The following is a 26567-nucleotide window of genomic DNA, read 5'->3' on the forward strand; positions in this document are numbered from 1 at the left end:
TCAATAACTATTGTCTGAGAATTTCATTTTATTGCATTTAATTATTATCAATAAGTTTCATGAACAAAAAGAGAATGAGCCACCTGTGATTGCAGCTGAATTCAAAGTTTCAAACCGTTAAATATTGCTAATTCCAAATTAAAATCAGATTTTTTATAAAATTTCTCAAAAATTGGGCAAAAGTCCCTGTACTATAGTACGGGGACTTTGGCCAAATTTCGCCAAAAATGAAAAGTAGAGAATTCTCCATTTTAATGATATTTTCTGATGCATATACATGTACTTATGTTGCATAGAAAGTTTGAGCTGATTCCAATCAAAATTAGATTTTTTTAGAATTTTTAAAGTTGCTAGAGACTCTTACAGGTACATGTACATAAAGTGACTATAGAAGATGTCATTCTTATATAAAGAAAACTTGTGCATACTGTGAAGCAAGTGAGACTAAGAGAGAGGGAAAAGAAAGGAAATGAAAAAGTTATAATTGTGAGAGACATCAAATAAAGAAAAGTCTTCATAAACAAAAATAATGTAAAGTGTTCAGGTCACGGGCGCTAGCACCACTCACAAGAGCCTAACGTGGTGACCTAGACCGTGACCTACTTCGTCTACGTCTCGGAGGTGACCTGCGAGGAGACCGATTGCGAGGACGTGGTGGGCTCCTTTTCCAGGCCCCACCCCTGTGACGAGGTGGAGACCGATAATAGCGTCTACGAGGCGGAGAAAAGTTACGGAAATGCTTTCCCTCATTTCTTGAGGGGAGAACCAGCTGTATTGTAACCTGCTGACCGTCAATCCATCCACCATCCATGTGTTTCATAGCAGCTGTGGCATTGTCAGGAGTGTCAAATTCAACGTAGCCGTGACCACGCGGGAGGAAATTAAGTCTATCAAGAGGAAGATCAATGTTCTTGACTTTGCCAAAGTTTGAGAATACCTCGTTGAGGTGTGGCTTGGTAACATTACGAGTTAACTTGCCAACAAATACTTTCGTTGGTTTGGGGGTGGGGCTACGCTCTTTGCGGCGCTTTGGAGAGGAGGGAGAGGGCGAGCGAGAGCCTTTAACACGAGAGAACCTCTTACGAGAACCAGCACTGCTGGAGGAGCTACGGGAAGAACTGGAACGAGAACGGGAACGAGACTTTGAACCAGACTTGGAACGAGAACGAGATTTCGATCTAGAACCCGAGCGCCTAGACCCTACGCTAGGAGATGGCGAGACATCCTTTGCCTCTGATTTATCAGAGACAACCTTCTTATCCTCAGCTGGATCAGAGGGAGGAGGTCCAGCAGGAGGAGGAGGAGGAATGTTAGCACGTGGTTTCTGATCCTCTTCTCCTACCTGATCTTGCTTTATTGAAGTGGGAGGAGGAGGAGCAAGAGGAGGAGGAGGGGGAACACCTTTATCCTTCTCTTGTCTGGTTGGAGAGGTTTTACGAGGTGTAGTTGTCTTAGGAGTGTCTGTTTCCTCTTTTTGACTGGTCTTCTTTGGTTCAGGTTTAGCTGAGGATTTTGAGTACTTCTTATTGCTCGGAGAAGGCGATCGGCTCCTGCTAGAGCTGCTGCTTCTACTGCTGCTTCCTGAGCTGGAGCGAGATGAGCGTGAGGAGGATCCAGAGGAAGAGGAACGAGAGGAATCACTACTGGTACTGCTCCTACGACCCCGACTATAAATAGAATAATAATAATAATGACAGCATTAAAAGGATAGAGCAGTATACATGTATGTCTCTATTGGCTGTCAGACACGGGGAAGTGATTTTCACAAGTCAAAATGTGATCAACTTCAAATAGAGCTAAATTATAACATCATCCAGCCAAACCACACCCACTCCCACAATTACCTCCTCGATCTACTCCTTGATCTCCTCCTACTGGGACGTCCCCTTGGAGACGAGGGTCGACCACGCCCACCATAACTCCGATACTGGTTTCTCCCTCGGTCCCGTCTCCTGTCCCAATCGTTCCGCCCCCTCACTCTATCATCCCTACGTCTCACAGGACTCCGCCTATCTCTCTCCCGCCCACGGGGGGAATAAGAACGAGACCTTCTCCTCCTCCCTCGATCCCTTGAACGACTTCTACTTCTACTTCTTGGCCTACACACAAATAATAATAATAATAAGCCAAAAACTCTCCCCAACCCTTGATCAGTACAACGTGAACACGAGCAGTTACAATAATCTGATATATATACACGCTAGTACTGTACAATATAAAGCATAAGAATACTAATAGTACTGGTAAGAGAATATACTCACATCCTGAGAAGAAGATGGCAGGAGATTCTCTACTCTCAGGCTCACCAAGAGGGCGCCATGTACACCTGCTGCTGTGTGGGTAGGCGGGGCTGAAAATTTTAACCACACCTATTACATGAGTGAGCGTCAGTTAATTAAAAGTTATTAACTTTTTATTCTAATTAGAGTGCAGGTTCAGCCCTCATGGCTGTGTTTGCTGTCCTCTTCTCTCTTGTTTTCTTTCCTCTCATTCTCTTCGTGTCTGGGACCATCCTCCTCAGTCTCAAGTGGAGGGAAGAGGATGGAAAGAAGAGGGTACAGGTTGTAGTTTTGGGTGACATCGGACGGAGCCCGCGCATGCAGTATCACTCACATTCTCTCGCTCTTCAGGACTTTGATGTGGACATTATCGGCTATGGAGGTATAGGAGAGACTCTAAGCAGCCCTGTATTTATATATTTTATAAGTATACTCCATCTTTCCCCCATATTAAGTGCCTCTATCTATCTCTTTCTTTCTTTCAATGTCATAGGCTCTCAGCTCATTCCTTCTCTGTCCAAGAGTGCCAAGGTCAATGTCTATTACCTACCTGATATACCAGAGAGGATTAACAGTGAGTCTTCAGTTCTATTCCCTTTCCTCTTGCTCTACTCTCTCTTTTACATCCTTTGAGATTTACATGTACATGTAGATGTAGAATGTGGCATGACTTTATTCTCCTTATTTCCTCCTCTTGTTTGTTGTCTTTCTATTCACTATCTTTCATTCTCTCTTTTTCCTACAGGACTACCTTCTCTTCCTCGCTACATTTCTAAAGTTTTATTCCAAACGGTTACTCTGTTCTGGACTCTGATCAAGAAGACGAAAAAACCATCAAACGTTTTACTCCAGGTCCGTATGGTCGTGTACATGTACATGCAGTACCTAATATACATGTACATATGATGTACGTGTACATGTTTTTATCAGTTTGTGTGTTTACAGTAAATATATTGGCTATATCTCTTGGCCGTGGTCTAATTCTCTATTTTTCATTTTTGGCAAAATTCGACCAAAGTCCCTGCACTACAGGGACTTTGGCCCGATTATAAATCTACCGATTATAAATCTAGTTTGATCAGAATCAGCTCATAATATCCTCACAACACGAGTACACATACATGTACATACATGTACATGTACACTGGTTGCTAGAGACAGCTGTGTTGCATTCTTTCATAATTTGAATATTTTTTTATTTTCGTCATCATCAATGTCTATGGTCTGTATCATAGTACGGCTCTTAGCTTCCTATAGTAAAATATTCTCTAGTACTTCTATTAATGATACAAGATACACAATGATATTAATGATAGATTAATGAAAGGCTTGTTTTTTAGACTCCTCCTGCCATACCAAGTCAGTTTGTCCTGATTCTAGTGTCTTTGCTAAGAGGAAGCAAGCTAATAGTCGACTATCATAATTATGCTTATACGATAATGGCTCTCTCTCTTGGGGAAAATCACATCCTTGTGAAGCTTACCTGGATGTAAGTGCCTTTGCATAGAATATAGTATCCTTTTAATTCTGTCTCCCTCTCTTTTCTCTCTCTCCTCCCTCTCTCTCTTTAGATACGAGAGAGTGATGAGTTTCTTTGTCAGCGCTAGGTTGTGTGTATCTGACGCTATGAGAAAAGACCTTCGGAAGAACTGGGGAGTAAAGTAAGTTTTATTGTATGAAATATTTATTACGAATAATGTTTCTGAACAAAATCTATGTGTTCTTGCTTTTATTTTTATTTTTATCTTTTTTTTTGATATCTACTGTAGTTCATATGTCATGTATGATAGACCTCCTAATATATTCCAAGTTGTATCTACTGCTCAAAAACACGAGGTGAGTCTCTAAAGGGAGATATTACATTTTCTGATACATATTGATGTACTTATGCTGTGTAGAAAGTTTGAGCTGATTCCGACTTCAATTTTTTAAGTTATGGCCATTTTAAGAAAATGCCAAAATTCTGAAAAGTACCCAAGGCTATAGCCCATGGTTTTTTCCAAAAAATGGCTCCAAAATCACCCCCAATTTTTATTACATTTTCTGATACATATTGATGTACTTATGCCGTGTAGAAAGTTTGAGCTGATTCCGACTTCAATTTTTTAAGTTATGGCCATTTTAAGAAAATGCCAAAATTCTGAAAAGTACCCAAGGCTATAGCCCATGGTTTTTTCCAAAAAATGGCTCCAAAATCACCCCCAATTTTTATTACATTTTCTGATACATATTGATGTACTTATGCTGTGTAGAAAGTTTGAGCTGATTCCGACTTCAATTTTTCGAGTTACGGCCATTTTAAGAAAATGCTAAAATTCTGAAAAGTACCCAAGGCTATAGCCCATGGTTTTTTCCAAAAAATGGCTCCGAAATCACCCCCAATTTTTATTACATTTTCTGATACATATTGATGTACTTATGCTGTGTAGCAAGTTTGAGCTGATTCCGATTTCAATTTTTCGAGTTACGGCCATTTGATGGTACATACATGTACATGTATATTAATTATCCATAGTAGACCCCACTATTGCATGCTGTATAGTATGTTCATGTTTTCTATTCTTTAGTTGTTTCTGAAGCTCTCACAAACCATCCCAATATTTAAAGACAATGGAAACGAAAAGAATGTGTATGTTCATATGCTAATACATACACTTGTATCTTCTTTACAATGTCACTTGTCACTCTCTCCTTCTGTTCTTCCATTAGCTCAAGAACAGGGTTCAGCGAGAGTACCCCAACTGGCACTAGACTGAGAGATGACAGACCATTCCTTCTTGTCAGTAGCACCAGCTGGACAGGTACATGAACACAACTATCTCTTACTGCTGTTGTTTACTGTTGTTGTTTACTGCTGTTGTTTACTGCTGTTGTTTCCTAAATCTGTAGAAGATGAAGATTTCAGTATACTTCTAAAGGCACTTGAAAGTGAGTCCAGTCCTATTGATTGAGGACAGGTGGGGTGGATTCGTTCAAATTTTTTTTTTCTTGTTTAGTATATGAAGAAAAAGCTAAAGATCCTGGCAACAACCTCCCAACTATTGTCTGCATTATAACTGGTACTGTTATTATTATTATTATTATTATTATTATTATTATTTTGTTATTATTATTATTATTATTATTATTATAACAGGTAAAGGCCCTTTAAAGTCTTACTACGAGGACCTAATTAAAAAGAAGTGCTTCAAACAAGTCAATATTATCACGATGTGGCTTTCTAGCGAAGACTATCCAGTTCTTCTAGGTATTGTACTTGTACATCTCTGCTTACTCTAGTGTCGCGGTTTAATGAATTCACTTTATTTTTAGCATCTGCTGATCTTGGGGTCTGTTTGCACAAATCTTCATCAGGTCTTGATCTTCCAATGAAAGTACGTACATACATTTCTTAATGGACGCTCTCTATAGCGTACACCTCCATTTAACAGACAGCACCTAGTGTACCAATTACATTCCTTACTGTATAAAACAACCTCCACATAAAGGACACCTCTGTATAACAGAGACACTGCCTTGTCCACAAGTGTCCATTATATGGAGGCTATATACTGATGTTGAATTCATTTTTTGTGTTGTTTTTTAATGTTTTAGATTGTTGATATGTTTGGCTGTGGCCTTCCAGTCTGTGCTTTTCGCTTTGAATGGTAAAACAGTTTATTTCTCACATATTATTTTTATTTTTATTTTTTGGATTTTAGTCTTCACGAGTTACTTAAAGACGAACACAATGGTTTGGCGTTTGACACCCACCAGCAGCTAGCAGGCCAGCTGCAGGTATGTATCATGATCCATTGTTGCATCCTTGTGATGCTATTAAGTATAAAGTTTGAGCCGATTCTTTTATCTTTATTTATTATTCCAGAGGCTCTGCAGCGGTTTCCCTTCACCTAATACGTCTCTCAATCGATTTCGTGACAATCTCGTGTCCTTTCACAGTCTAAGATGGCACCATTACTGGAAGTTGCATGTTCTTCCTTTAGTAACTGGACACTTATAATTATAATAATGATGATACTTATCTTCTCATTTTCTGATAATTGTTTTAGTTTTATCCCTTCATGATATTAGTGTTTTTGTCTTTTATTTGATTTTTCTTTTCAGCAGTAGAAAAAGAGTTTATTTTTCTCTTATTCTCTCAGCCACTCCCTCTATAATTCTGACCACGTGTGTGCACGTGGTCGTAGAAACCTCGCACAAAATGGCGTTTAATGTGAGAGGATTGGTTTCTTCTCTTTTGTCTCGTTTTCCGCCAACAGAACTTGTGTTTGCTTATGGATCAGCGGCCTTACAGCAGCACGGGAGAGATAAGGTACTGCACAAAAAGTTCTAAATATAAATGGAGGACTTTTGGAGCCACTTTTTAACAAGAGAAGTGTTGATATATGGTGGGTTTCCATATTAGGGCAAGATGCTTGATCTGGTCTTTGTTGTGAATAACTCTCAGTCGTGGCATAAGGAGAACATTCAAACTAATCCATCTCATTACTCTTTCTTAAGGTATTCAAGAAGCTACATCATTTATGATACATTAAATGATGATTATGATGATGTAGATATTTAGGCGAGTCTTACATAGTTAATGTTCAACACAGACCAGCTGGACTATACTACAATACACTGGTTCATATTGATACTCATGATCAAGTATGAAATGTCCTTAAACTCTTAGCAATCGCATGTTATTTTTATTTTTAAAAACTCTCTCTCTCTCTCTCTATTTCTCTGTTTATCCAGCTAATCAAGTATGGAGTGATGTCGGTTGGTGATTTCTGTAGAGATTTGAATGAATGGGAGTGGCTATATGCTAGTGGGCGTATGCAGAAGCCAGTCACATTATTAATCAATTCAAAGAATGACACTACACATCATGAGCTGAGCAGGGCTGTACAATACAATCTGCAGTTTGCTCTCTTAACTTCACTGCTACTACTGAACAAACCAGTCGTAACAGAATGGGAATTGTTTCTGAAATTAATAAGTATTTCTTATATGGGTATGTGCATGCTTTTGAATTGAAGTGTTTAAAACTTTCTATTATTTCTCTCTCTATCGGTCAATAGGCGATTTCAGGATGACTGTTGGAGAGGATAAGAATAAAATTATTAATATATTAAAGCCAGCTGTTCCCGAATTCAAACAACTCTATTCACCATTTATTAATCAATATTTAACTCTAAACAGTGATAGCTCCTACACAGTCAATGTAAGTATATTGCTGTGTTTACAAGTTCACATCTCTATTCTTTTCATTTTTATGTAGATCTCCTTAAAAGTTGAAGATCATGCAAGACAATTGCCATCAAAAGTTTATAAAAACATGCAAAATGGACAGACTTTAGAAGAAGGTTAATTTCTTTAAAATTTTCATTTATCTTCTTTTGTACAGCTATTACATCAATAGTTACTGTCAGCAGTAGACAGCAAGCTTTAAAAGGAATATTAACAGCAGGTACATGATTAATAAACAGTATTTGATTTGTGTGGTATCATTACTTGTCATATAGGGGCTAAGAAAACAATTGTCTACAGTGGCTTAAAACTAGTCAAAATGTTTAAAAGTTTATTCTAGTGCTTGTGGATCATTACATTAATCACATGTTGAATTATATGCAGCTAATGTTCCCAGCTAGTATTATAGTTAGTTAGCTTCACTCCTTGGCATCGTTGATGCCTCCTGGAGTTATGGCAAATGTAGCTTCATTCTCAGGCATGTCAGGGCTATACAATGTAATAGGATCTAATACTGACACACAAGATACTACTATTGATTATACCTGTCATATATCTTTGCTATGCGTACTTCTCCTCTTCCTTTCCTAAGGCTAATTCGTGTTGTAGAAGCATGAGCTAATATGTGACCTCCTATTGGCTTCTTAGGATCAGCTTGAAAGCTAAAGATGATATAATGTAATTAGAAATGACTTTATCTCCCATTCCTTCTCTTTGAGTGTCTTTCCTTCATTTTATACTTACCTCATTGTAGCTGTTTATGCATAGTGAATGTGTGTATGCAGATAAAATATTAAAAGAACTATAACTACAGTCATTTCATTTTTATTGCCATACCTCCAGGATCAGCAGTCATTTGATTAGTGACAAACACTCCAACATTATATTCTAAGAAGAGGTGTGGAGGATTTCTTTATCACAAGGAGTAATACATAAATAGCCAAACCTTCTGATATTTTTTGTAGCCTTGAGAGCATTTGAGCCAGTTTTTGCTGTCTGTCAGCAAGTTCACCTCGTCCACTGAAATCAACACGGAATAGAGCCATGATTGAATCAACAATCTTTTATATAGAAAGTAAAAATGTAATCACCGTCATCATCATTATGGATAACAAACTCGTACAAGGAGTTTAAAGACTCCCGGCTCTTCGTGGAACTTTGCAGCAACGCAGTCAAGGAGCTCCATTTGATGCTCACCTGAGACAGTTAAAGTGTAATTATTTTAAACTGCAGTGTTTCATAATTTCTCTTACTCGTATAAGCTCTGGCATACAATACATTGTCAAGCATAGCCGTATGATCTAAATTGAACCTGTCAGCAATCTCTCTTAATCGATCAGGACGACTATACATGGATATTAATTAAAAACATGTCCATGCACTGTGGTCACTTGCAATGTATTCTCTGTATCGATGAATACAACTTTCCCTCCTGAATATCCATTTTTACCAGGTAACTGTGCAGTTACTATAAGCATGTGTGCCATATATTGATGTATACTGTTATACACTAACTTACCACATAGGGTATGTGATAGTTGAGTCTTGCCAGTTCTGAACTCTGCATAAAAGAACAATGTGTACATGTACATGTACAACACGTACATGTACATGTACATGATTGTGTATGCAAGCATTGTGTTCACCTCCAAATACTTCAGTGATAGCCATGCTTTCTATTCCACCTACAGTAAAGAGCAGAACCATAGAGTATATGTGTACTGTTTATAAGATTACCTCCTAAAAGTTTGCTATGATAGGAGAACAGATGATAATAATTATTATCAGACATATTTAATACTTTTTCTAGCTTACTCTAACTCCTGGCTGCCAGTTGCTATACGAAATACCATCCTCCTCTTATCACTGTACTCCAATGCAGTCAGAAAGTCACTGGACTGTGAAAAAAATCATTTTCTATCATTTGCCTCAAATGAGAACTTACTGAGAGCTTTCCTGCAGCCTCCTATAAATGTATAATGGCTATAATATATAATGGATATCATAAGCTTGTAACTACTGAAGAATACAATGTACTGATGCAATCATGCAATGTCAGTAGACAATTAGTCTATAAGGACTGGTTGTAACTTGTTATTGTCTCAGGTATAACATGCATGAAGGGCAGTAGTTTGGAACAGGTGGTGTTATACTTAAGAGAGAACACTGTAGGTGCCAGGATCAGTGATTCAATGTGCTATGATACCTTTATCTTGTCAACTTTAGCTTCAGAGATTCCTTTGATATTGCACAGTTTCTTTCTAGTAGTCATTTGAATTCCCTAAGCAAAAGTTAAGAATAAAGATCCATGATGTGTTTGTGCAGTGTTTAAATTGGCACTGATATCATGCCGGTTGAATCAGTTGGACATTGTAGGCTGTATGTACTACTTACTTTGACAGTGCATATTCCTGCTGACTTGAGCTTCTTAAGATCAGCCACATTCTAAAATGCAAGAGAATATAAGCTGTAAACACAGCTGAGCTAGACTTACAATGCCATGGTTCTGGAGGACATCAATGTCTTGGAAAAATGATTCCTGCATCAGTGTAAAATCAATTTTAAATCAGAAATTTGTCATGATTACTTGAACAACTCACATCATCCAAATTGTCTTGGAGCTCATTGCTGCACACGACTTGATCTTCATGCTGGAACATGTTCTTTAAGCTTCAGCAGTCTCAGCCTCCAAAATGAGCAGAAAGTTTTAGCAGCCTAGCAGCAGTTGATAATGCGCGAAAAGGCACTATGCATCACGTGATCAACTTTAATTTATAACTATATCCTTAATAAATTTATAACTAGAAATCCCGCCTACTCAAACTGAGCATGCGCAATAATTGCGGCCAATTTCCTATTCCTGCTGCATCAGTCTTTCTGTGGGGCTCCATTTTCTTTTTCATTCTTTCTCCCTTTCTCTCTCAAATTTGATTGTAAGTTAGCCCATGGCTCCCTAGGACATTTATCTATTTTTTCTCTCCTAATGCAACCAGATAGGAGACATGGCCGAGGGCGCTGACCAAGCTGAGCAACTCCCTCCAGAAGTCCCAGAGGTAGAGTGACCTAATTAGTTTGTACAATTATTATTATTAGTAGTGCATGAGATTAGTGTCTCATAATTCAATTACACACACGTACAGACTCAGTTCCCTTTATGATATTACAGGGAGAAGAGGATGAGACCACGCCAGGGTACAAGGCTCCTAAAAAGGTCGACTTACAAACTATACAGCAGATGGACGCTGACGACGAGTCCCTCGTCAAGTACAAGCAGCAGCTGCTGGGGCAGACAGCGGGTATTTTAGGTGAGGGAATGGTGTACAATTAAAGTTATTAGTATAATGACATGCAAAGAATTCAATACCTTATTTAGTATGAGGGTGGAACTGGCTTTATAATTATCTCTTGTTATGATTTGGTTTGCTTTGTTTTCAGTTGAGTGTCTTTTTGGCAGCCATTAGAGTAATTATGTTAAACACTTGTAGTGTACAAGCTCATTTTACTCTTTAAGTGTCCTTTTTGTTTTATAATTGGAAATTTGTGAAGATGACAATTTATAATGATCAACTAAACATTCCACATGATCCTTATACTGTTGATGTTTTGAAGTGACGGTTTGGTAGTGCGTCGTTTGTCTTGTGGTGAAATGAATAAAAGTGGGCATATTTTGTTTATGTTTTGAGATTTCACTATCTTCCACATGATTATCAGTTACATTGGTAGCTCTTTGGTTTGGTTTTGTTAACTTAAGATATAAACCAGTAGGTACATAACTCCACTAGTACATAGTGATTCCTCCTGTAGCTGAAGGAGACAGTGTTACAAAGGAGGGCTGCCATGGGTGATTTATTTCACACAATGACAGAATGATTGGTTAAAAAATGTACTCTGTAGGAGTGTCAGATGATTATGAATGTCCATACAATGTCACTATTGTGATACTTAGTATTTGTGCTTTCATCATGAAACTACATGTACATGTTTGTGCAATGAATATATTGAATCAATGACTACTGATAATTGTTGCCTAAACAGAGAATGTGTAATCAACCCTGTTCTCTCTCCCTCTCTCTCTCTCCCTCTCTCTCTAGACGAAGGTGGCTCAAATGTGCTACTAAAGCAGATGATTATTGCTCCAGAAGGCCGTGACGAAATCACTTTAGATCTCACTGGTATGTTACTCTGTGATGCAAACCGAATCAAAATTACATTGCTGCATTTATATTTTATTAATAACTGGCTATTCATTTTGTGTAGGTGATCTGTCTAAGTTTAAGAAGAACCCAGTAGTGATAAAGGAGGGGACGCAGTATCGGCTTAAAATTGTCTTCCGTGTTCAGAGGGAGATTGTCTCAGGTCTCCGCTACAATCATGGAGCCTTTAGGAAAGGAATAAAAGGTACTAAGCAAGAAGAAATTATATCATCTCCTGGGAGAGAGAGAGGGGGGAGGTTTTAAAAGTACTTGTAACAATTATTGTTAAGATAAAGTTATGTCAGTTTGATTACATTCTCTTTCATTTTTATCACAACAGTTGACAAGTCCAACCTAATGGTTGGGAGCTATGGTCCTAAGACAGAAGCACATGTCTTTACTACACCTGTAGAAGACGCACCCAGTGGTATGCTTGCTAGGGGGGACTACACCATCAAGAGCAAGTTCACCGACGATGACAAGAACCCCATCCTTGAGTGGGAGTGGGTTTTAAAGATCGCCAAGGATTGGGAGAAATGAGAATAGTCTGTCTTTATGTGGCCATTTTGTTTCTTTTTGACTAAGAATGATTGTAGCGATTTATAATTATTGTAGATACGTTTTGTTGTGTAGAAGTTAATTATTATTGTTGTTTTTGTTCTTTTTGTTTTGCCATTTTTCAGTTGTGGCCTTTTCAATTTGTAATAATTTATTAAAAATACACTTAATTTTTACCTTGTTGTAGTGGGCTGGGCTTCATATTAAATGTCTTTTTCTCATTTACTATTTGGATATTGTTCAAGATTTTGTAAGCTAAACAAACTCCTTTAAATCAATTTAGTTGCTGTTATTTCATAATTTAGTTTTCAGACAGACCAGCTCTAGCAGGAATTGCTTTAAAAAGTCAAACTTGTTGCATAAATCTCATCTGTCATTTACCCATCACTCGTCTCCCATCACAGTGTCACAAAAGGACATGTACATTAAACTGATTCCCGCCCTAAAGGACAATTACATGTACCTCCTGGTAGACGAGGAGACGAAGGAGTCAGCTGTCGTTGATCCTGTGGAACCGGAAAAAGTTAATAATAATATTATTATTATTAAATAATAATTATTTTTGATGATAATGAATTAATTAATACTGTAATTTTAGGCAAAATTCTAATTGCCAAACCATTTTAAAAAGCAATTCACGACTTTTTAAATAATTTTTTTTTAATTAAAATATAACAACGATTATTTTTCATGCTCTTTATAATAGGTCCTTGAACTAGTGAAAGAGGAACAGGTAAAACTGACCACGGTTCTAACGACACACCACCATTGGTGAGCAAGCTATTTTATGTCATTTGTACTTCATTTTTGAGCTATGATAAAACAATAATAAAATAATTAATACAATAACTTGTCGCTTTTAAAAATAATTTTGTGATAAGGGATCTTATGTTTCGTTTAAGGGACCATGCAGGGGGCAACGAGAAGTTGTTAAATTTGATACCATCTGGTTTGACTGTGTGTGGTAACGATGATCGGATTGCTGGTCTTAATCGCAGAGTTAGCACAAATGATAAAATAAAGGTATTACCTCCATTAGTTAGTCACTGTAAGTACTGCACCCTGTACTATAGTGCAGGGACTTTGACCCGATTTTTGAGTAACTTTAAAAATTCATAAAAAATCTAATTTTGATCGGAATCAGCTCAAACTTTCTACGCAACATAAGTACATGTATATGCATCAGAAAATATCATAAAAATGGAGAATTCTCTACTTTTCATTTTTGGCGAAATTTGGCCAAAGTCCCTGTACTATAGTACAGGGACTTTGGCCTGATTTTTGAGTAACTTTAAAAAATCATAAAAAATCTAATTTTGATCGGAATCAGCTTAAATTTTCTACACAACATAAGTACATATATATGCATCAGAAAATGTAATAAAAATTGAGAATTCTTTACTTTTCATTTTTGGCAAAATTTAGCCAAAGTCCCTGTACTATAGTACAGGGACTTTGGCCCAATTTTTGAGTAACTTTAAAAAATCATAAAAAATTTACTTTTGATCGGAATCAGCTCAAACTTTCTACGCAACTTAAGTACATGTATATGCATCAGAAAATATTATTAAAATGGAGGATTTTCTGCTTTTTATTTTTGCCAAAATTTGGCCAAAATCCCTGTACTATAGTACAGGGACTTTGGGCTTTCAGTAACTTTAAAAATAATAATTTTAGGTTTTCTGACAATCATTGCACTCTTGCTGTAGGTTGGTTCATTGACAGTCACTGCTTACGAGACTCCCTGCCACACAACTGGACACATTTGCTTTTACGTGAATAGTAACGACAATTCTTCTAAAGCCGTTTTCACAGGTAGGAAGAGCTTGGGTGTGACTATAATAATGCCACTTAAATAGTAACTAAACTCATTCTTTTTTTTAATTTTTAAAAGTCTCAAATTAAACGAGTGATCAATATAGATCGGCTTTGCTCTCCTATTAGGTGACACTCTATTTGTTAGTGGGTGTGGCAGGTTTTTTGAAGGAACAGCTCAACAAATGTATCACGCATTGATAGAAGTTTTGGCTGAACTGCCTCCAGAAACAGTAAGTGTTCATAAATTACTATTACAACAGTCATGGAGGTACATGTATATGATATTACAATTGTATTAAATTACATTCCAGACTCTCTTTCTCTCTCTCCCTCTCTCTCTCTGTAGTATAGTCTTTTATCTTTTTAAAATGATAAACCAGTTATTCTTTTAATTAATTGATGTATGTAATAATTCATTTTTATACAAACTAAGACATTCTCTTTAAACAGGATGATAATTGCTATATTATAATCATTTTATATGCTTTGATATGCAATAGAGTTTATATTGTATACTATACCCTAGCTGTAGTGCTTTGAATGTATTCTCTAATCACATTAATTTTACTATCATATCCTCTATTATCCAGCAAGTGTACTGTGGTCACGAATATACAGTCAAGGGTTTGGCTTACAGCCAACACGTTGAACCCGGCAACCAAGCAGCTGCTGATAAATTAGTATGGGCAAAGGTTAGTATATTGTGTAGCTGGTTTGGCATATGAATCAGTTTGTGTATTTTAATCTCATTTAGTGTGTGTGGCAGTCCTGTGACATAGCAGCATTATATTACTGTATGTGTATTGTTTGTTTATGTTGGGTTGAGTTATGTCTTTTGAATGATATTCTTTCTCTTAATGTTTCCTCAGGCCAAGAGAGAGGCTGGTGAACCAACTGTTCCTTCCACCATTGGAGAGGAACTAACTTATAATCCTTTTATGAGAGTGAGGTACGTATGGGTACATTGGTTACTGGTTAATGGTCAATGGTCAATGGGTATTGGTTAGTGGTTACTGGTTAATGGTCAATGGGTGTATTGGTTACTGGTTAATGGTCAATGGGTGTATTGGTTACTGGTTAATGGTCAATGGGTGTATTGGTTACTGGTTAATGGTCAATGGGTGTATTGGTTACTGGTTAATGGTCAGTGGGTGTATGTATTGGTTACTGGTTACTGGTTACTGGTTATTGGGTGTATGTATTGGTTGTTGGGTGGGAGGGCAGACACCCTCTCCTCCTCTCACTGGTTTAAACCAGCTGCACCTTCTCCCACACTAGCACATGTGTACCTGTTTATACAAATTAGTCAATTATTATTGTCATTATTATTATTATTATTATTTTATTGTTATTATAATTGTTATGTTATGTGTATTTAATGTACTTCTCTTGGAAATGTTAGTAGACAATACTTTTCTCTTCCTGTCCATGTACGTGTACATACTGTACATGATGTTCCTCCAGGTGCTTTTTTGTTATTGATCCAATTCATGTGGTTGCTTCCATTTGGTTTCTGGCCAGACCTCATTTCTATGTCTTGTAGCTTATAGTGTATACATAGTGGTTATAGTACTCACACACACACTCTCTCTCTCTCTCTGATGCAGAGAGGCTTCTGTTCAAGCTCATGCCAAAGCAACAGATCCAATCTCTACAATGGCCTATCTTCGTAAAGAGAAAGACTCATTCTAATTCCCCTTGTTTATCAAGATGGAGTTCATAAACGTGCTAAATGAACTAATATTCTCACTCTTTCAAACTATATTTGTACCTTTAGCTATAAATTCAAATCATGAAGTGCTGTTGACAGACTGTCCTTGTGTCTTTGTCTCATGTCATGTTGTGCCTCTTTGTCTGTAACTCTCTCTCTCTCTCTCTGTGTTGTGTGTGAATATTAATGTATTATGAATATTTTCATTCATATTATCAAGTTAATAATCTGTACTCATGTCTTTAATCTTCTTTGCCAAGAGATAGTAATCATATTGAAAGAATATCCAGTACAAAGTGATCTGATTAAGATGTAGTATATGGTAATAGACAATAACAGCAAAAGAGAGGAAGTAAAACTGTACAACAACATTGCAATGATCGTGTGTGTGTGTGTGTGTGTGTGCAACAATTAGTGATAAGGATAAAGATGCATCATTGTATGTGTTTATATTGTACATGTTGTATGATTGAGTAGTGTTCTGTGAATGAATGTTGTTCCCTGGTGACGTGAGTGTAACAGGAATCATTTTGATGCCTACACGATGAAAAGGAATAATGAATTTGTCTAATGATGTACACCTTTAGTTTATTCATCAACAGTACCTCACTGTAGTGTACTACCCCCCCCCCCACTCACTCAGTGTTCATGTACATTGTAACTGTTGTTAGTCATATGCTCTTAAAATATTCATATTGTTGAGTCACTCTCACTTTATGATGCTTCTCTCTCTCTCTCTCTCACCTTCATTTTTGAGAAGAAGCTAAATGACAATCTCTTCTTGATTCCTTTCTTGTTGTGTCTGTTCAATTGTACATACTTTCCTTCTCCAACGTCTTCGTCCACTCTCACTGGTAGTTGCCATGCTCCTTGTAGCTGTCGTTTTTGCTGTATCCAGCTGGCCATTTGCTGCCGTGGGTGACCGATAAATGCTGCACATTCGATGTGACCTTTGTCCATTGCCAGATCCCTAAATATAAATATTATTGAACCATTAATGATGATTAATTTATATAACGTGTAGACTACATGTGAACTGGGTATTTGTATAATCATTATCACATTATTTGATTCTTGTCGCCTTAAAATCTAAAGTTGTGTTAACTAGTTGGAAATATGACACTTCTATGATCAGCATCCTTGTAACATGGGAGGTTGGGGCCATAGTATTATTAGTACTACTAGAGTGTAATATTGTGTTTGGACTAAAGGCAAGGCCCAATTCTTTATTTGCTATTTCTCCTGTTTAGTTTTTGTTCAATTCCCTCTTGTTTACTATTTTGTTTTGGGCTCACTTTGGCTTGAATCCATCGGCGTCTTGCATGTCCAGTTTGACCGAGTGATTGTAAAAGACATGTAGACATTCTATGTGCCCGTGTTCAGCTGCATCGTGTACTGGAGTTGCGCCATAATCATCTCTCTCTAGCCCACTGGCCAAATGATGGTGCAACATCCATTCCAGTAACAATACATGCCCTGTAGAGTTGAGGATTGAGTTATAGATTTTTATCAATTAATAGTGAGACATTACAATTATGTTTCGTTACCTTTAGCAGCTGCAAAATGTACTGGCGTGGCTCCGTCACTGGTCCTGAGGTTAACCGGACAATTGGCTGACCTGACTAGCCAGTGGACCACGTGTAACTGTCCGTTCTGAGCCGCGGCATGAATGGGGCTCATGCCATCATAAGATGCCGTTCCAAGGTCAGCCCCAGCGTACTGCGTCAGCCATTGCAAGCAGTCCAAGTGTCCTTCTTGAGCAGCAAAATAAGCTATTGATCAAAGAAAGATTGATATTAATTTTAAAACAGTTTTTGTAATAATATACCTGGTGTCTCTCCTCCTGTTGTGGTAGAGTTCACGTCACATTTTCCTTGAATGCAGAGCTCTTTCAGGCAGTCCAATTTACCAGACATAGCAGCATAGTGGACAGCAGTGGCGCCATCAGAATCCTTAGTGTCGCTCCGACAGTCAGAATTGAGCAGTAGGTATCTCATTGACTCGATCTCCCCGTGTTGAGCGGTGGTATGTAATGGAGTGGCTCCTTTGTAATCCCTGCACAACGCCAGGGAAGGCTCTATCTCTAGAAGTAGCTGTAAAACACGGGCTGATCCTTTCCGAGCTGCAAGATGGCAGACAGTGACTCCTGTGGTTAGTAGAGGAGCGAGTAGGTCAGGCGGTGATGGTGAAGAGAGAATCTCTTTGAGGCAACCGGCATGATCACTGCTGACCGCCTCTATGAGTGGAGAGGAAGAGAGACTACAAGAATGGCAGCAGTTGAGCCCGTCCACCAAATCAATGAGCTCTTCGTCTTGCTCTGTGTTCAAGCAGCTCCTGTTGGTGAGTATGACGCCAGTCTCTGCTCTGTCTCTGGTAGTTTTGGCGGCCGCTGGCTCTTCTTCGTAGCCAGAGACAGGCTGGAAGATAGTAATGAGACTACTTGGGGCTGTTGCCAAAGCCTCTGCCATCATTTCAGCTGAGAAAATGTCGAGAAAATGAGAAAAATGCAACTGAATTGATGTTACCCAGCTTTTATACATTCATGCGATATGCCTGCAGGCGAGCCCCGCCTACTCACTGCACTGCAAGATGGCTTGCAGTTTCAGATCATTAAATGGCTGTCTTCTTTCTTCTCTGAGTAAAGGTAGAAGACTCTCCTCAGTTAGTAAACCTGGCAGGAAATATGTCCTAGGCTGTGGCAGTAACGTTGTGGACAATATATACAACGTTAGAGGTACAACCATCGATCATCGTGTAGTGAGATAGAAGAGGGTGTGTATTTGTGGTGTTGTGGATCTAGTTGTATATTTACTTGTACTTTGTATGTTCTCTTGTACAGTTGTTCCTCAAGCAGGAGAAAAGGGATTCTTTATGAGGTAACTTATGCTACATAGTCTCAGTTTCATTTATTTATTTATTATTATTTATTTTATTTATTATCTACTAGTCCTTTTAAAGCCAGAGAGGCCCAGTTGATAGGTGGAGTAACTCTTAACCACTTAGCCTGGGCTGCCCTAGGAGGAGGTATTTATGGGTGTTATAAGAGAAGGGGTCTGGTATTATTGAGTGTGTTCCTTAGTCCCGGCAGGACTGCTAGCTTTTCAAGGCAACGATGAAGGGGGAAACTTTATTCGGTCAAGATTGAAAAGAATGGGAGTGACAACTGAATTTATTGAAGGTTAGGAAGAATATGATATCTCTTACCCACCCACCTTCCCCCTCTCTCTCTCTCCCCCTCACTCTCTCCTTCATTCAAACACCATTCACTTCCTTCCTCCTCTTCCTTCTCTCTCTCTAGTCAAAGATAATTACATCACTTCAGAAGTAAGTCACTAATTAACTTTAATTTGTCAATATAGTGCACCATGTGAACTTAATGCATCGTCTGTGTTGTTGAAATATGATACCACTAATGACTAATAGTGTCTGCATGTACACACATGTATATATGCATTAAGTAATTTATGTTGTGTGTGTGTGTGTGTGTGTGACTACCTGTGTGTGTGTATCAATAACAGACACACCTTATTTCCTCTCATTTGTCCTTGTGTCTCACAAATTGTTGTATGTGTGGGATCGCAGTCTAGTGGTAATGCAATATACATTACTGATTACTGTTTGGCGTAGGTTGATGAGTATAAAATATCATTTGTACTATACACTACATGGACATGGTATACTGACGTCATGGTAATGATAGGGTTATGGGGATTGGGCAGGATTACTGAAATGTGGGGCCACACACTCAGTGATCATTTGTGTTGATGTACTTATGCTATGTAGAAAGTTTGAAGTGATTCTGATAGAAGATGTTTGAGTTATGAGCATTTTTAAAAGTCAGCCAATTTCTAAAAACTACCCAAGGCTATAGCCCATGGTTTTTTCCAAAAATGGCTCCAAAATCACCCCCAATTTTTATTACATTTTCTGATACATATTGATGTCCTTATGCTGTGTAGAAAGTTTGAGCTGATTCCGACTTCAATTTTTAGAGTTATTGGAGTGTACATGTAGAATCATGTTCAGTATTTGAGGCAGCAGCTGTGTTATATTACGTTACATTTTGTTAGTGCCATGTATTCATTCAAGAAGACGGTGAGAGGAGCATCTTACAAGCACCAGCTGCTTCTTTCCTTATCAACACGCAATCAGCAAGAGCTGCATTCGGTATTTAAATTATTATAATTTTATTATTTAAAGACATATTGTTCATCTCCTTCTGTCCTTCCTCAGAGTCTGCGATTAAGAATAATGCTTCCATGGTAACCACTGAGATATCCCAGCTGCCTTTTACTGGAGTCCTGGAGATACTAAAAATGGCAAAGTGAGCTATTACTAGCAGCTGCTAGCGTATAAAGATTGCTACTACATACAAGCCTCCATACTTTGTACAACTTCTTACCATATCGTGTTCCTTTTGTTTATCAATATTTATTATCATCCGTGCACTCTTCACTACATGTACATACAGAGAAGCAGGTGTTGTCTCCATTTTGGATTTAGATGTGCCCCCTAAGGTCAGTTATGGAAATTATAACTATGTATTCAGTGCATTTGCTGACATAATGGTAATATATATGGCCTCTTTATAAACACAGACACCTCCATTTAACGGACAGCACCTAGTGTACCAATTACATTCCTTACTGTATAAAATAACCTCCCCATAAGGACACCTCTGTATAATAGAGACACTTTCAAAGTGTCCATTATATAGAGGCTAGTCATTTGGTATTGTGAGCTGCAGGTGCTTTTAATTTTGCCGTATATAACTCAATTGGTTAGTCTTGTGTAGTCTCTCTCTCTTAATATTATATTTAATTAATATTTATTAATTTATTGCTCAGCTGCTGTGGCACGTCTCTCTATTCAATGTCTAGTCAATATAATATCACTTTAATTAATCAATTAGTTAATAATAATAATAATAATAGTTTGTTTAATTAATGATCTAACCCTCTTTGGCTGGCTCAGTCTTAATAGTACATGTCTTAGAGTCCAGCTGCTCTCTCTCTTTCCCAAGTTACTCTCCCTCTCTCTTGCTAATGACTACTGTAGAGCAATGTATACTCAATATGTTAATATATTGATGTATTATTTATATCAATATTTTATATTAATATATTGATATCAATATATTAATGTTGTGAATGTACAGTACACGAAACTCCCCTGAGGCCTTCAATGAGAGACTAATAATACGATATATTAATTTAATTATCAGTTGTAAAACTTTGATATACCCATGTGCACTCTTGATATAAATTAATTAAATACATGCAGCTGTTGTAACATCGTTATGACGTGTGTGTGTGTGAGTTTGTCTTTCTTTTTAGGCGGCCATTGAAGAAGCTAAGCTTGGTGTGATGGAGGACATGTTGGAGTGTTTGAGACTAGCGGATATCATTAAACCAGCCAAAGCAGCTGCCGATGAAGTTTTGAAAGTCATGGGAAGAGAGAGTAGGTATGGTCTCCTTATTTGTCAGTAATTGTGAACACACCATTGCTAATGGCCTGTATAACTTGTTGCTATGACATTGACAATTCATTTATAAGCTTTGTGTGTGTGTGTGTGTGTGTGTGTGTGTGTGTGTGTGTGTGTGTGTGTGTGTGTGTGTGTGTGTGTGTGTGTGTGTGTGTGTGTGTGTGTGTGTGTGTGTGTGTGTGTGTGTGTGTGTGACTTAACATATTTTGACCTATTTTCACACAAACACATTCACACACGTTCACTCATGTACATGCACACACGCACAGTTCAGGAGGCCTTGTTGATGCTGCAGTTAATCTAATGGAGGAGTGTAATTCAAAGATGGTTGCTATCACTGATGGAGCTTCTGGCAGCATATTTGCAACAAAGAACAACGTAAGGCAACTAATGGAGTACGTGAGCCTCATATAACTCTATTGTTCGATACATACCAGCATGTGCATATATTAATATAATAGCTTTTACTAGTTGTATCTGAATGTGCATAACTGTATCTGTAGCACAATAAACTGATGAATAGTGGGGCAGAGGTAAAGGGTGAAGTACATTTATACAAGCACATTTGACATATCCACCTGCAGTGCATTCACTAGTGATCTTATGGTTGTGATATAATGTACCATGGGACTGTACTGCCACTCTTAACAACTCATGACACAAAATAACAAATATAATACACATTATTAACTGAATTGTATAGAGGATTCTGTTATTCCATTTTGGGTGTACATGTACAAGATATGCTTGGCATTAGTTTGATTGGTGTCTTGTGGCATATTTGGTGGCTGGCCTAATTTACTGAATTAACTTGTTGTTGGAGACTAATGTATGATTATACTGTAAGGAAGGCCATGGGTCATAATGTCTATGGTCATATATAGCAGTTGTATTAAAATATCTATTACCATTCATTAACCATTGTTGTAAGTACATGTAGAGCTTCTCTTTGTGCTGATCTTTTGTATAACACATTATTGTTTAACAATTACTGCAGTGTCACAATTACTGTAGTGTCACATGTTTGTCTCTGTGTGTCCTAGCTAACTTATAAAGCCAATTTAAAGCACACAATACTTCATTGTTACTAACAAGTTCATTATTATTATTATTAATTCTCTTCTTTAATACTTATTATAATTATTAAAGGTTATTAAGGTAAAGTCAATGCCAGTTGATAAAGTGATTGATACGACTGGAGCCGGAGATGCTTTTCTAGGAGGACTGATTGTAGGTAAGCAGTGCATTAGTACCATATGGTACACTGGTACAATAGTACACTCGTATAATGGTATAATGGTATAATGGTACACTGGTATAATGGTATATTGGTACACTGGTTTAATGGTATATTGGTACAATGGTATACTGGTATAATGATACAATGGTACACTGGTTTAATGGTTTAATGGTATAATGGTATATTGGTATAATGATACATTATAATGGTATATTGGTATAATGGTACATTGGTATATTGGTATAATGGTACATTGGTTTAATGGTATATTGGTACACTGGTACAATGGTTTAATGGTATATTGGTACACTGGTATAATGGTTTAATGGTATATTGATACACTGGTATAATGGTTTAATGGTATATTGGTACACTGGTATAATGGTTTAATGGTATACTTTAGGTCTATCAAGTTACGGGTTCCCAGGGTCTGTTGCTGAGCTTGAGCGGTTAGGAGGAATAGCTAATGCTTTTGGAGCAGCTGGAGTCCAGTCAGTAGGTGGAGTACCTGTCCCATCATCAAAGTATGAGCTGTATTTACAACTGATGATCTTACCCTTTCTCTCTCAGGAAACTGCTGCAACACTATTTACCAGACATGACGTTTGGTAAGGCTGTGTATGTATGTAGTACAGTTTTATTGAGTGTATGATTGTTGATTATTTTATTCTTTAAGGTGTTGAATTTGGGAGTGACGAAGCTTTGAAAGGTTTTACTTCTTCCCTTGAGAGAGATGCAGCTGCCACCCAACAGCTTCTCTCTTCAGATTTTGATAGGAAAAGTTTGAACGACGTCTTAACTATTTTGGAGGATTGCCAGGGGCAAATATTCACCAGCGGAATAGGTAAAAGTTTTAACAAGCAAGCTTGTGAAAAAGTTTGACCAAATGATTGTGATCATAATAACACATCAAAGAGTGACATGTGGACATTCTTTCATTTGTTGTAGGTAAATCTGGTCTTATTGCTAGCAGATTAGCCGCTTCATTGAGCTCCATTGGAGTATCATCACAATACGTCAATGCTGTAGAATGGAGGCATGGAGATCTAGGTTCCTCCCTTACTCTTACATCTCTCCTTATTTACACCTTTCTCTGTCTCTGTCTCTCTCTGTCTCTCTGTCTCTGTCTCTCTGTCTCTCTCTCTGTCTCTCTGTCTCTGTCTCTGTCTCTCTGTCTCTGTCTCTATCTCTGTCTCTCTCTCTGTCTCTCTCTGTCTCTCTCTACAGGTAAACTGACTCCTGGTAGAGATGTGTGTATATTCATTTCTCACAGCGGATCTACTGATGAAACAGTTGAAGCAGCTGCTTCTGTCTTAGCTAAAGGAGTCACTACGATATCAATCGCTGGGAAACAAGGCACAGCAACACAGCCACACACTTTTAAATACGCGTACATGTAGCATAGTGTCTTTACTAGTGTCATTATAACAGAGTAGTAGTTGTTATTATTATTTTTGATCTGTTATGTGCAGGCTCGTCTCTAGGGAAATTGTGTACCCACAGTGTTGATTACAGCCATATTGATATTAATGAGGAGCCGTTTGGCTGTCTACCCACTACTAGTCTTGCAATACAGGTATTATTAATAATATTAATAATAATTGAATATTTTAACCTATAAGCTTGTTTATTGTTGATATTAATTATGTTGTCTGTAATTTAATAATTTTATATTTTTAAATATTTATTTTTAAAATCTTTAGGACATCCTAGTTAATGCCATAGTCTCTGAGCTGATATTAAGGAAAGGTGTGACTGAAAAAGATTTTGGTGGGAACCACCCAGGTGGAACGATAGGATCAAGACTAGGAAAATGAATGACTGCATAACTACTAACAATTTAACGCCCACACACTTAACGAGTAATGCTGCCGCTGCTGCTGTTTATAATTGATTATAATTTAATGTGGAAATAAGTATGATCACTTCTGATGCATTTTAAAATGAAACAGGTGCATATAGATGTGAGAGGTTAGGTGTTTAATTAAATTAACAATAAGTGATATCCATTTTATTTAGTGAGTGACTTCATCTTTTCAATAATTCCTTTCGTTGCTGCTCCAGTAACATTTCTAAGTGATCTGCCCTCTTGAGTGCCGCCTATGACAGAATGATTATAATTTATTATTAAATAATACAGCCATTTCTGTTAATATTTCTGTTCTTTACCTGATGCTGTGTTCTAAGTGATTTTAGATTCTCTTCTTTCTTAGCTAGAGCCTGTTTGACCCGATCATGTAGCTCAGCTAGTTCCCTCTCCTTTCCTCTTTGAAGTCTCTCTAACTCTAATTTGTGCTTCGCCTGTAACTCACTTAACTCTAACTTGAACTGCCTATTCTCTTCTTCAATTGATATTAGTCTAAAAGAAGAAGAGTAGAGAGAGAGAGAAAGAGAGAGAGAGAGAGAGAGAGAGAGGTAGGGAGGAAGAGGGAGAGTAGGACAGTGAGATGGTAAGCATATCTCAATGTGTTTGAGTCTCTCCTTGCCTCTCTGCAAATTCTTGTCTGACTATGTCAGCAAATTGGTCTCGTTCACGGGTCAGTCTAGATGCTGTTTGACTGATCTCTGCTACTTCTTCTTCCTTTAGTCGGAGGTGAGAGCGTAGTTTGACCACTTCACCTTCCAAATCTGATAACTGGCTCTGGAAATAAGGAGAGGATTACAAGGGGAGTAGACCCGGTTGCATAATCTGACCAATCACATGTACTGTATGCACAGTTTGGCCAAAAATGAAAAGTAGAGAATTCTCTATTTTTATAATAATTTCTGATGCATATACATGTACTTATGTTGCGTAGAAAGTTTGAGCCAATTCTGATCAAATTTGGATTTTTTACAAATTTTTAAATTTGTTCAAAAATCGGGTAAAAGTCCCTGTACTATAGTACAGGGACTTTGGCCAAATTTCATCAAAAATGAAAAGTAGAGAATTCTTGGTTTTTATTACATTTTCTGATGCATATACATGTACTTATGTTGCGCAGAAAGTTTGAGCTGATTCCAATCAAAATTAGATTTTTTATGATTTTTTAAAGTTACTCAAAAACCGGGTAAAAGTCCCTGTACTATAGTACAGGGACTTTGGCCAAATTTCACCAAAAATGAAAACTAGAAAATTCTCAATTTTTATGATATTTTCTGATGCATATACATGTACTTATGTTGTGTAGAAAGTTTGAGCCAATTTTGATCAAATTTGGATTTTTAACGAATTTTTTAAGTTGTTCAAAAATTGGGTTATAGTACAGGAACTTTGGCCAAATTTCGCCAAAAATGAAAAGTAGAGAATTCTCAATTTTTATGATATTTTCTGATACATATACATGTACTTATGTTGCACAGAAAGTTTTAGCTGATTCCGATCAAAATTAGATTTTTTACAAATTTTTTAAAGTTTTAAAAACCGGGTAAAAGTCCCTGTACTATAGTACAGGGACTTTGGCCAAATTTCGCCAAAAATGAAAACTAGAAAATTCTACATTTTTATAATGTTTTCTGATGCATATACATGTACTTATGTTGCATAGAAAGTTTGAGCTGATTCGAATCAAAATTAGATTTTTTATGATTTTTTAAAGTTACTTAAAACATATAATATATACATGTACTTACTTTCATTGTGTTAAATTTTTGAAGAGTATTCTTTTCTGATCTCTCAACTTCTCGTAATTCAGTCTCATATTTCTCTCGTATTCTCCTACACAAAAATACATTAATAAATCATATTACATGTATATATACCTAAAATAATAATAATAATAATAAATCTCACTTTATTCTTGATTCTGCTCCTCTCTCAGTCTCATCTCTAGCAGTCGCTGTCTCCTTTTCTAACTTTTGAATAACAGTCTCTATCTCCATGTCCCTCTCTCTTCTCAATCTTTCTCTCATCTCTCTCTCCCTCGTCATTAGAACCGCCTCCTGCTTCTTGAGGTAATTCTCTTCCCACATTTGGCGCTCAATTTTCATCCTTTCCTGAAGCTCCTTAAATTCAGTTTAAGACACAATAATAATAATGATAATGGACACACATAGTCTTCTTACTGAATGT

General features: G+C 37.3%; 9 protein-coding genes across 9 annotated transcripts; 5 read left to right on the forward strand and 4 right to left on the reverse strand.

Moving 5' to 3' along the window:
• Window positions 1–377: 377 nt before the first annotated feature.
• On the reverse strand, window positions 378–2371 carry LOC100640053 (RNA-binding protein with serine-rich domain 1-B-like). The gene is made up of 3 exons (XM_003390321.3): window positions 2262–2371; window positions 1845–2099; window positions 378–1667 (listed from the first exon to the last, which is right to left on the reverse strand). Coding segments are annotated over exons 1-3 (1350 nt in total). The 5' UTR covers window positions 2264–2371; the 3' UTR covers window positions 378–574.
• Window positions 2372–2421: 50 nt separating this feature from the next.
• Window positions 2422–6420, forward strand: LOC100640304 (chitobiosyldiphosphodolichol beta-mannosyltransferase-like). Its single transcript, XM_003390323.3, has 15 exons — window positions 2422–2661; window positions 2773–2853; window positions 3025–3131; window positions 3620–3768; window positions 3851–3940; window positions 4049–4115; window positions 4847–4908; window positions 4989–5080; window positions 5169–5207; window positions 5276–5338; window positions 5416–5526; window positions 5592–5653; window positions 5874–5926; window positions 5981–6056; window positions 6145–6420. The coding sequence occupies exons 1-15, from the start codon at window positions 2445–2447 to the stop codon at window positions 6277–6279; spliced, it is 1404 nt and encodes a 467-aa protein (XP_003390371.1). The 5' UTR covers window positions 2422–2444; the 3' UTR covers window positions 6280–6420.
• Window positions 6421–6479: 59 nt separating this feature from the next.
• LOC100640431 (phosphatidate cytidylyltransferase, mitochondrial-like) lies at window positions 6480–7873 on the forward strand. Its single transcript, XM_003390324.3, has 8 exons — window positions 6480–6591; window positions 6685–6779; window positions 6836–6926; window positions 7017–7275; window positions 7343–7485; window positions 7543–7627; window positions 7669–7731; window positions 7787–7873. The coding sequence occupies exons 1-8, from the start codon at window positions 6481–6483 to the stop codon at window positions 7849–7851; spliced, it is 912 nt and encodes a 303-aa protein (XP_003390372.1). The 5' UTR covers window position 6480; the 3' UTR covers window positions 7852–7873.
• On the reverse strand, window positions 7755–10251 carry LOC100640559 (meiotic recombination protein DMC1/LIM15 homolog). The gene is made up of 17 exons (XM_003390325.3): window positions 10112–10251; window positions 10006–10050; window positions 9906–9956; window positions 9718–9792; window positions 9457–9477; window positions 9327–9409; window positions 9249–9262; window positions 9158–9196; window positions 9031–9072; window positions 8907–8979; window positions 8765–8856; window positions 8635–8708; window positions 8458–8572; window positions 8349–8399; window positions 8256–8265; window positions 8057–8173; window positions 7755–8000 (listed from the first exon to the last, which is right to left on the reverse strand). Exons 1-17 carry the CDS (start codon window positions 10169–10171, stop codon window positions 7931–7933), a joined length of 1032 nt encoding a protein of 343 aa, XP_003390373.1. The 5' UTR covers window positions 10172–10251; the 3' UTR covers window positions 7755–7930.
• Window positions 10252–10337: 86 nt separating this feature from the next.
• LOC100640179 (rho GDP-dissociation inhibitor 1-like) lies at window positions 10338–12427 on the forward strand. Its single transcript, XM_003390322.3, has 6 exons — window positions 10338–10444; window positions 10505–10564; window positions 10678–10816; window positions 11603–11683; window positions 11769–11909; window positions 12045–12427. Exons 2-6 carry the CDS (start codon window positions 10514–10516, stop codon window positions 12242–12244), a joined length of 612 nt encoding a protein of 203 aa, XP_003390370.1. The 5' UTR covers window positions 10338–10444; window positions 10505–10513; the 3' UTR covers window positions 12245–12427.
• Window positions 12428–12441: 14 nt separating this feature from the next.
• On the forward strand, window positions 12442–16071 carry LOC100640686 (hydroxyacylglutathione hydrolase, mitochondrial-like). The gene is made up of 9 exons (XM_011409067.2): window positions 12442–12512; window positions 12568–12785; window positions 12969–13033; window positions 13165–13285; window positions 13972–14077; window positions 14207–14310; window positions 14671–14772; window positions 14950–15029; window positions 15688–16071. Exons 1-9 carry the CDS (start codon window positions 12470–12472, stop codon window positions 15770–15772), a joined length of 924 nt encoding a protein of 307 aa, XP_011407369.2. The 5' UTR covers window positions 12442–12469; the 3' UTR covers window positions 15773–16071.
• A 25-nt stretch (window positions 16072–16096) lies between these two features.
• Window positions 16097–18305, reverse strand: LOC100640814 (espin-like). Its single transcript, XM_003390327.3, has 5 exons — window positions 17620–18305; window positions 17339–17563; window positions 17087–17267; window positions 16536–16761; window positions 16097–16328 (listed from the first exon to the last, which is right to left on the reverse strand). Exons 1-5 carry the CDS (start codon window positions 18260–18262, stop codon window positions 16317–16319), a joined length of 1287 nt encoding a protein of 428 aa, XP_003390375.2. The 5' UTR covers window positions 18263–18305; the 3' UTR covers window positions 16097–16316.
• Window positions 18306–18335: 30 nt separating this feature from the next.
• LOC109587356 (probable fructokinase-5) lies at window positions 18336–24460 on the forward strand. Its single transcript, XM_020003591.1, has 18 exons — window positions 18336–18525; window positions 18631–18667; window positions 18739–18815; window positions 18871–18969; window positions 19090–19115; window positions 19862–19958; window positions 20025–20115; window positions 20263–20308; window positions 21128–21255; window positions 21546–21654; window positions 22426–22510; window positions 22920–23040; window positions 23087–23124; window positions 23193–23360; window positions 23465–23566; window positions 23744–23872; window positions 23989–24092; window positions 24220–24460. The coding sequence occupies exons 1-18, from the start codon at window positions 18381–18383 to the stop codon at window positions 24331–24333; spliced, it is 1716 nt and encodes a 571-aa protein (XP_019859150.1). The 5' UTR covers window positions 18336–18380; the 3' UTR covers window positions 24334–24460.
• On the reverse strand, window positions 24417–26531 carry LOC100640938 (centrosomal protein of 131 kDa-like). The gene is made up of 5 exons (XM_003390328.3): window positions 26289–26531; window positions 26129–26213; window positions 25003–25157; window positions 24686–24875; window positions 24417–24616 (listed from the first exon to the last, which is right to left on the reverse strand). The coding sequence occupies exons 1-5, from the start codon at window positions 26483–26485 to the stop codon at window positions 24545–24547; spliced, it is 699 nt and encodes a 232-aa protein (XP_003390376.2). The 5' UTR covers window positions 26486–26531; the 3' UTR covers window positions 24417–24544.
• Window positions 26532–26567: the final 36 nt, after the last annotated feature.

The sequence above is a fragment of the Amphimedon queenslandica genome, unplaced genomic scaffold, assembly GCF_000090795.2.
Source record: "Amphimedon queenslandica unplaced genomic scaffold, v1.1 AMPQUscaffold_12602_Cont10992, whole genome shotgun sequence".
Taxonomy (NCBI): domain Eukaryota; kingdom Metazoa; phylum Porifera; class Demospongiae; order Haplosclerida; family Niphatidae; genus Amphimedon; species Amphimedon queenslandica.

Bases quoted from the DNA above. Each gene is read 5' to 3' on its own strand.
- LOC100640053 (XM_003390321.3), bottom strand. The intron at 1,668-1,844 runs GTAATTGTGGGA...TTCTATTTATAG, and splicing joins TCAAGGAGTAGATCGAGGAG to TCGGGGTCGTAGGAGCAGTA.
- LOC100640304 (XM_003390323.3), top strand. From the start codon at position 2,445: ATGGCTGTGTTTGCTGTCCTCTTCTCTCTTGTTTTCTTTCCTCTCATT. The intron at 3,769-3,850 runs GTAAGTGCCTTT...CTCTCTCTTTAG, and splicing joins CTTGTGAAGCTTACCTGGAT to ATACGAGAGAGTGATGAGTT. The intron at 3,941-4,048 runs GTAAGTTTTATT...TATCTACTGTAG, and splicing joins CGGAAGAACTGGGGAGTAAA to TTCATATGTCATGTATGATA.
- LOC100640431 (XM_003390324.3), top strand. From the start codon at position 6,481: ATGGCGTTTAATGTGAGAGGATTGGTTTCTTCTCTTTTGTCTCGTTTT. The intron at 6,592-6,684 runs GTACTGCACAAA...TTTCCATATTAG, and splicing joins AGCAGCACGGGAGAGATAAG to GGCAAGATGCTTGATCTGGT. The intron at 7,628-7,668 runs GTTAATTTCTTT...TCTTTTGTACAG, and splicing joins TGGACAGACTTTAGAAGAAG to CTATTACATCAATAGTTACT.
- LOC100640559 (XM_003390325.3), bottom strand. From the start codon at position 10,171: ATGTTCCAGCATGAAGATCAAGTCGTGTGCAGCAATGAGCTCCAAGAC. The intron at 9,410-9,456 runs GTAAGTTCTCAT...TTTTTTTCACAG, and splicing joins AGGCTGCAGGAAAGCTCTCA to TCCAGTGACTTTCTGACTGC. The intron at 8,709-8,764 runs GTAAGAGAAATT...TAACTGTCTCAG, and splicing joins GTATGCCAGAGCTTATACGA to GTGAGCATCAAATGGAGCTC.
- LOC100640179 (XM_003390322.3), top strand. From the start codon at position 10,514: ATGGCCGAGGGCGCTGACCAAGCTGAGCAACTCCCTCCAGAAGTCCCA. The intron at 11,684-11,768 runs GTATGTTACTCT...CATTTTGTGTAG, and splicing joins AATCACTTTAGATCTCACTG to GTGATCTGTCTAAGTTTAAG. The intron at 11,910-12,044 runs GTACTAAGCAAG...TTATCACAACAG, and splicing joins CTTTAGGAAAGGAATAAAAG to TTGACAAGTCCAACCTAATG.
- LOC100640686 (XM_011409067.2), top strand. From the start codon at position 12,470: ATGTCTTTTTCTCATTTACTATTTGGATATTGTTCAAGATTTT. The intron at 13,286-13,971 runs GTATTACCTCCA...CTCTTGCTGTAG, and splicing joins GCACAAATGATAAAATAAAG to GTTGGTTCATTGACAGTCAC. The intron at 14,078-14,206 runs GTAGGAAGAGCT...CTCTCCTATTAG, and splicing joins TTCTAAAGCCGTTTTCACAG to GTGACACTCTATTTGTTAGT.
- LOC100640814 (XM_003390327.3), bottom strand. From the start codon at position 18,262: ATGATGGCAGAGGCTTTGGCAACAGCCCCAAGTAGTCTCATTACTATC. The intron at 17,564-17,619 runs GTATATTATTAC...TTTGATCAATAG, and splicing joins AACAGGAGGAGAGACACCAG to CTTATTTTGCTGCTCAAGAA. The intron at 17,268-17,338 runs GTAACGAAACAT...TCAACTCTACAG, and splicing joins ACATTTTGCAGCTGCTAAAG to GGCATGTATTGTTACTGGAA.
- LOC109587356 (XM_020003591.1), top strand. From the start codon at position 18,381: ATGGCTTGCAGTTTCAGATCATTAAATGGCTGTCTTCTTTCTTCTCTG. The intron at 19,959-20,024 runs GTATTTAAATTA...GTCCTTCCTCAG, and splicing joins ATCAGCAAGAGCTGCATTCG to AGTCTGCGATTAAGAATAAT. The intron at 23,873-23,988 runs GCACAGCAACAC...TGTTATGTGCAG, and splicing joins ATCAATCGCTGGGAAACAAG to GCTCGTCTCTAGGGAAATTG.
- LOC100640938 (XM_003390328.3), bottom strand. From the start codon at position 26,485: ATGAAAATTGAGCGCCAAATGTGGGAAGAGAATTACCTCAAGAAGCAG. The intron at 24,876-25,002 runs GCAAGGAGAGAC...TTCTTCTTTTAG, and splicing joins AGACAAGAATTTGCAGAGAG to ACTAATATCAATTGAAGAAG. The intron at 24,617-24,685 runs GTAAAGAACAGA...ATTCTGTCATAG, and splicing joins CACTTAGAACACAGCATCAG to GCGGCACTCAAGAGGGCAGA.